We start from the raw sequence: 7,815 nt of genomic DNA, 5'->3' as shown, positions 1-7,815 counted from the left end.
GGTTCAGCATTAATTCACTTCCTTCTGAATTTAGTCCATTTATGGTGAATTATAACGCTATTAAATAAAAATGAAACTTTATGAAATATAAAGCCTTTTTAATTCAGGAAGAATGGAGATTAAATAAGGTGAAAGATCATTCCATTCATCGCACAATTTATGATGGAGTTAGTAGTAGTAAAGGTTAATAGAAAATCATATAGTTAAGGATATGTACTATTATGGACCTAGTATTTTATTGATGGTTTAAATTGTTTCAACTCTGATGTTAATTTTGCAGAAAATATAGCGTTTAACTTAAAGAAGTCAATATATGGACTAAATTAGGCTCTCAAACATTTAACAATACCATGTTGTCATATGATTTTGTAGAGAACATTGTTGATAGTTGTATATGTATGAAGGTTAGTGAGAGCAAATACATAATCTTAATCTTATATATATATTGAGGATATTCTACTTGCTACTAATGATGTTGCTTTGTTGCATGATGTAAAGAAGTTTTTCTCTATACATCTTATCTGATAGAAATGGAAATATTTCGTAATAGATCACAAGAACTAAGAACTAAAAGGGGACAAATTTAGTTCCTATTCAGAAAGGAGAAAAATTTAGTCAAATGCAATTTCTAAAATATGATTTGGAGTGAAAGGAAATGAACTTTATTTCCGACGCACAAGTGGTTGGGAACTTGATGTATGTTCAAACATGTACTCGATCGGATATTAATTTTTGTTGTTGAAATAAGGTTTTCTTTAGTACTTACAAGGCACTAAAGATTACATGATCACGTACAGAATGTCATATCACCTTGAAGTGATTGACTACTCGGGTTCAAACTTAGCATGATATGTGATAGTTGAGGTATTCCACATTTGAGCTTTGTTTCTTCTAAATAAAGAATAGATGAAGAAACAATGACTATCATTTGAACATATTGGTACAAATTTAATGATAACAAATCTCTTAACTAAAGGTTTAACGTCCAAGACATTTATTGACAATGTTTATAGGATGAGCATTATGGATAAGTCCTTTTTAACCTTGTAGCTAGTTGATCTATGTAAATATACATGTATAGTTTTAAAGATTCATTTATATATGACACTTGTGAATTCAATTAAAGTTATGTTTATACTTATTTTCGTATTATCCATATGATATGTTATATACATTATTGGTTTGACGTGATAACAAGAAGTATATTTGAAAAGACATTAAATACACAAATTTTAATATCCCTTTAAAGTTTTGAATTGAGTTGACTTGTGATACATGGAAGAAATAAAATTGATTGATAATTTGTTACCACTATGATCTAATTATTTCAATTTAATTAAAAATGATGACTTAATAAACTAATGTATGGTACAAAATTATATATTACCATTTAATAATCAAGTCTCCACATGAGTCAAATGGTGGGTTGAAAGATTAATTTAATAATTTATTAATGTACCTCATGTAACTATAATAGATTGACTTTAATTAAAATATTAATTCAATTGAAGAAAACCAAAAATATTCAAAGAAAAACATCATCGTTGATTCAAGTTTGTTTTCTTACTCTCTTATAGAAAATTATAATAATTTATAGTATAGGGAGAAAGATCAAGCAAAACAATTTACAGGTTTTGTAAGCAAATAACCAGGATTACTATCAACAATATTACTTTGTCATTGTGCTTTTAGCAATGACCTCTATTAATTAATATTAATATTTATTATACATAGTCATTTATAAATAAAATTACTCTAGGAAAATTATGGAGTAGGTTAAATTTGTCCCAACATTGGACCAGTAGTAATCTATATTCGGAATCTGTCAATATTATTAATTTGACAAAGAAACACAGAAGTAAAAATAAAATCAATTTTTTGTAATCAAGAGTCTCAAATATCTGCACATTTAATTATATTTAATTTAGTTTTCAGGGATATTTTCATAACCATTGAAGCTATTTTTTATGACACTTAATACTGGAGACTGATTTCATACTTTTTTTATAAAAAAAGTACAAAATTAAGAACATAGTCAGTGGAGTTCAAATGTAGAAAAATATAAAGTAAATTTAAAAGATTATTTGATAATACTATATGTGTAGTTTTTCAAAAATTCATGGGGATTTGGCATCACTAAAAGGAGTTTTGGGAGTTAAATAGACGTCTTGAAATACATTTATGAATTTAATTAATTTGATATTTTTGTGAGAAGACCCAACAATTTGTTTATAGTGATGAATCAAAAACAATACTACCTCGTTACTTTTTTTATAGTAATTTATTGTTCTTTTTACTCTTATATGTTTTTTCACTGTTGAAAAAATTAGTACATTTATTAATATGTGTATTTTATGTGTTAATGTGTATAAAATAATTTTTGTATACGAAACTTACTTATTCCATATAAATTATTCATTTTGATAGAGTATGTTTGGAAAACATAATAAATGCACATACTAAATGGAAAAGGTGTTTATATTTGACGACAAGTTATTTTTCCTCAACGACTGTTATATTTCTGTTTTGCTTTGTTTTTGCATCATATTTAAAGAGTCTTTTAAAGGATTAATAATATGTTAAATGATATATAAATTAAAATATTAATATATGAAACGACCTCACTTTTATGATTGTCAAAAAAAAAAAAATAATAACTCACTTTGACAAATAAAGAAACGACCAAAAATATTTCCAACCATCAATTGCTATAAAATTTTGCAGAACGGTTACCAGACTCCCTCCCCCAGACAGTTTTCCTGTACTTTTATGGAACTGTTCTTTTATTTTCCATAACAAACTCATGATAAATTTTTTAATATATATATCAAAATTGCATATCACATTACTTTATATGCGGGCTGTAATATTGTGGTCGCAGCATTTACTGCATTATGACATAATTAAGTATAATATTTTGTGTTAATAAAAAATAAACTCAAGCTGCAACGAGTGCAATAATAATCATAGTAATTATAATACTTGCAATTGTATCCGCAACCGTAATTTAAATGGAATGATTTGATTTTAGATAATTATTTGTGACATAGAAATTATAATAAATTAAACTATTATTTTATTTCGTTGATTTTAAAATAAAATAAAAATCACTAATTGTTAAATAGAAAAAACATAACTGAAATTGGACAATAAGAAATATTTTGAGTAAATTATTTATAGATGACCCTTCAACAAAATCAAATGAATTTTGAATCAAACGATTTACAAACCATGATGCTATTTTTTTTTAAATAATATAAATTTGTATTATTCTACTAAAAAAGTTTGGAATAATATGCAACACACAAGTAAATATGAATCAGAAAAAAAAAAAAACAAAAAAAGACCATAAACATAAACAAAATCATGATTACAAATATCTACACAAATTCACCCAAAAAAATCAAGAAAAGAATCATTTTTTACCAGCAAGATATAAACTTTAAGCAACACATAAAAATGGGGGAAAAAATCAAATCAGACCCAGAAATCAAAATTCCCAAAATAATTAGTGTACCAAAGTATTTTCACACATTTGAGTAAAAAAAAAGTAAAAAATAAAAAATTCACACAATAAGAACATAATAAGATTAATTACCTAGAACCACTGCAGAACTCATAGAGCTTTCCACGGTTGGAGAAAATAATAAGAGCAACCTCAGCATCACAAAGGACAGAGAGTTCATAAGCTTTCTTGAGCAACCCATTTCTTCTCTTTGCAAATGTTACTTGACGATTTATTTTATTCTCAATCCTCTTCAGCTCTACCTTTCCCCTACCCATAATTTCTTTATATATATATAAAAAAAATTATGATTAAATAAACATTGCTTTTTCAGAATAAGTAAATATATAAATTTTATAGAAGATTTAATTTTCTGCAAAATTGTATTTTCTTCTAGCTTTGTGTAAGATTACGACACGATATGTGTCCTTGAGTTTTAGTAGGTATGGTTATTAACTAAAGGTTTTGCTTAGTGAAAGGAATATGTGGCCTTTTTTAAAGATGTTGAAAGTAACCTCAACAAACACAAACGCAATTGCTATCTATCCTAGTAGTTATTAGCCCTCCTAGTACTACTTCCATTTGATGCTATAATAAAAACTCCATTCATTTTTTATTTATTTATAAATTCCTTTGCTTTAAGGCAATTTTATTCATAACGCGTTCAACACCAAATGTAAATATTTTTTTAATAGAAATTCGAACTAAAGTTTTTTATGTTGCAATAATCTAATCTATTTTACTAGATTCAACTTTTGTTGATAATTCATTTAACTTTTGAGTTATTTGTGATTTTAGCCTCTACCTATTGAGCGAATTTTGATTTTAGTTATTTGATTTTTTTTTTTAAAATTCCATTCCACACAATATGAGATTCTTTTTAGTTTTGGGCTTCCACTAGTACATGTGAACACAATTTAATGACGTGGCATGCCATGTAGTATTTTGGTGTCTATGTAGTTGAGTTGTCATATAATAGATTTTTGTGGATCATATATCTTTTTTCTTCTCTTTTCTAACTAAAAATTATCTTTGAATTAGTTTCTTTATATTTATTATAAAAAATATTATCTCGTCTTAAAATTCACTGGTACTTATTTTTTCATAGTTTATCATTAAAAAAATCATACATATTAAATAAATAAATAAATAAAAACTCCTACTAATTAAGGAACTTGGGATGAGAATATGATTTATATTAAAATAAGAGAGTGAAAACATTTAGTCCTGACACCTTGTGAGATTTTCAATTATTTGTTGATAAAAACGTTCTAAACATTTTACACTTTTCTTTATATCACTGTCGGATCTAATACAACATGTATTATTGCAGCCTCAACAAACTTACAATTTAAGACTTTACCTACTCTTTCTCTAAACAAACTCAAAGGAAAGACTTTGGAAGCTATTATAATATATGAAGAAGTGTTTGGATTCTTAGTCTATGAAAACTCCAAGACAAATTAGAGAAACAAAGTGAAAATATATCAGCATACTTAAAAGTATAGACTACGATTTTGAAGTGCAAAACATAAAGTGTTTATGATGAAAAAGAGTCGGATGAAAAACTTGTGAGAATAAAATAAGTAGATGATGATATTATAGCTTAAACTCTTGTTCTTCAAGTGTTGTGATCACTCCTATTTATAGATGAGGAGGGCTTCAAATTGTTGTAGAAGAATAGATTTGTTAGGCTCATGAATCAATGCAAAAAGTAATCTCTATGATGAGTTGTCTTCATTTTATGCGTACAACTGGAAAAACGTTATCTAACCTCATTTAACAATTCATTTAAGAAAGCACAATTGACATCTGTTTAAAACAATTTATGTCTTTATATGATGTATATGCAAGAAGAATTTTAATTGCTTTTAACCATGCAACTGATGTGAAAGTTCCATCATGGACAATACCTTAATTATGTTGATTATGGTCTTGAGCAACAAGTCTACCTTTATTTCTTATCACTTTACCTTCTCCATCAAGTTTACTTCTAAACGCCCATCTTGTTCCATTGATGGAGTGATTTATGGATTTTGGTTCAATTTGTGATATCATTGTCATATAAAAATCATTATCTTTAAAAGATAATATGGTTTTTATCCAACCGATAGTGCTTTCAATTATTTGATTTTGAGGGTAATGATCAATCAACCGCCAACTTTTTGGAGAAGTTTGTGAAGTAGAGGCTTGGCCATTTTCAGCCTTTTGAATATTGGTTTGTTGTTGTTGCTTTTCAAATTTGTCTTCCCCATTGTCCCTTTTTTCTTACATCAAGTGATTCATAAAAAATAGCATGTATGTTTTCTTTCATAACTGAGTTTTTAAATTGTATACTCTATATCCTTTAGACGATGTACAATATAATATCCCAAAACATTTCTTTATTTAACCGAGTCAAAATTTTTCAAGTTACCTTTATTGTTTAAAATATAGCAATAGCAATAAAAAAAGATGGAAATAAGAAATATTTGATTTCTTATTTTTCCAAAGTTCATATGAAGTTTTATTTATGATTTTTTTAATTGAAATGCAATTTAAAATGTAACTTGAAGTATTTACAACTTTAGCTTAAAAATACTTTTCAACCTTTTTATTCATTTAAAGTTTTTCTTTCCATTTCTTGAGAAGTTTTATTTTTTCATTTTACAACTCCATTTTATTGTGGAGTCTTTGTACAAAAAAAAAATGAGAAATGTCGTTATCCTTAAAAAAATAATTGGAAGTAAGAGTTTTCAAACTCTCCTTTGTGGTCGCTTCTTACTTAGACAAGATTTGAACATTTCTCATTTTTAACCTTCTTACAAAAGTTTATGAAAGCTTCAAAAGAATCATCAATTTTTTTAACAATAAAACACATGTGAATCTTGCGTAGTTATCTACTATAATAAACCATATTTCTTTCCTCCAAGACTAGCAATTTTGGTAAGACCAAACAAATCAATATGAAAGTAGTTCAAGAGGTCTTTTAGTTGAAATTTTGTTTATGAAGTGAAAAATACTTTTGACTTGTTTACCTTTTACTCAAGTATCAAAGGTTTTGTTGATAATTTTTCATCATATGCATATTTTTCATTGATTTTAGTCTTTTTTTATTTTACTTATCATTGTTCATTAGTTAATTTTAGTAGTTATTTGATATAATTTGTTGTTTTTTTTTTTAAATTCGTTTAGGTGCTTATTTCCTTGCTTAAGGAGATACTTGTTGTAGTCTTGATTGTTTCATTGTTTTAGTGTAGTGATGAATTTTGGTGAGAAATTAACATTATCTATGTGGAGTATTTCAACCATATATGAAGTTGTAGAAATCTCAATGGAGTCAAACCATTTGAAAATGAAAGCTAAGAACATTAGCTAAAACTTTAATGAAGACACCGAAACTCAATTCAAATCCAAAAGAAGTGCAAAATGCAATGAAGCGCCTCTGTCTTGCACTGGAGCGCATAGTGCACTGCAAAATGCTTAAAAATTTTATTAGTTTATAGCTATGGTGCATAGGTACGAGTACAATACAAATATTGGGTATTCATACGGGTTACGAGTACGAGGTATGGTATTTTAAGAAAAATCAAGATACAAGATGCTAATGGAAAAACATTAATTTTTTTTGCAGAAATTAATATAAAGAGCTAAATTATTCAAATCTTATAAAAGTTTAACATATAAAAAATTGTGTTCGATGACAATAAATAAAATCAACTACACAAACAATATTATATTAATATATAACAAAGTTATCAATTTCACTCACAATAATATTATCAAGGAAAAGAAAGTACTCACAAGTATGATACGAGTATCAATATCAAGTACATTGCCATTTTAGATGTAACTATGCTTTAGACATTTATACGCATCTTTTTCCTATATTCAAGAGAAGCAACTTGTGTCCTAGTATAGGAAACCAAAAGGAGGTTGATTCTAACATCATTTGAAGGAGTTTTATTTAGAATCATTTATGAATATTTCTTGTAATTCTTCTTTATTCTTTATCTTTTTTTCCTTTGTCATGATTAACTATATCCTCTTTGTTAGGGATGAGTAGAACTTGATGAAACTCTTCTTGTTACTTGATTTTCAGTCCAATTCCCTGATGTAGAGTATGATTCAATGGCGGTCAGTCGTTTGCATCATTAGTTGAAGGATAGGCTAGTCGAATAGGCTTGCAACGACCTGAACAAGTTGGCTTCTAGAGCAATATGCATCAAACAAATCATTTAGGAAAAAGAGAAAACTCGTGCTAGCCCTGGAAGAGGTTCACACCTGTTCATTATAGCTATGAAGGAATCTAATGATGATATGTCAACTAA

General features: G+C 27.0%; 1 protein-coding gene across 4 annotated transcripts in view; it reads right to left on the bottom strand.

Annotated features, from left to right (window-relative positions):
• LOC101504006 (agamous-like MADS-box protein MADS2) overlaps positions 1-4,082 on the bottom strand; it is a 24,696-nt gene extending 20,614 nt beyond the window's left edge. For 2 of the 4 annotated variants that reach the window (XM_027331620.2, XM_027331619.2), the window contains exon 1: positions 3,599-4,082. In XM_027331620.2, coding sequence (XP_027187421.1) covers positions 3,599-3,707 — 109 coding nt within the window. In that variant the 5' untranslated portion in view covers positions 3,708-4,082. The remainder of the gene's footprint in view (positions 1-3,598) is intronic. The other 2 variants (XM_004490183.4, XM_004490181.4) reach the window with 2 other exon arrangements.
• Between the last annotated feature and the right edge of the window lie 3,733 nt (positions 4,083-7,815).

Source organism: Cicer arietinum, chromosome 2 (assembly GCF_000331145.2).
Source record: "Cicer arietinum cultivar CDC Frontier isolate Library 1 chromosome 2, Cicar.CDCFrontier_v2.0, whole genome shotgun sequence".
Classification (NCBI taxonomy): domain Eukaryota; kingdom Viridiplantae; phylum Streptophyta; class Magnoliopsida; order Fabales; family Fabaceae; genus Cicer; species Cicer arietinum.
The sequence above is the reverse complement of the archived record's forward strand: the minus strand, read 5'-3'. Positions and strand labels throughout refer to the sequence as shown.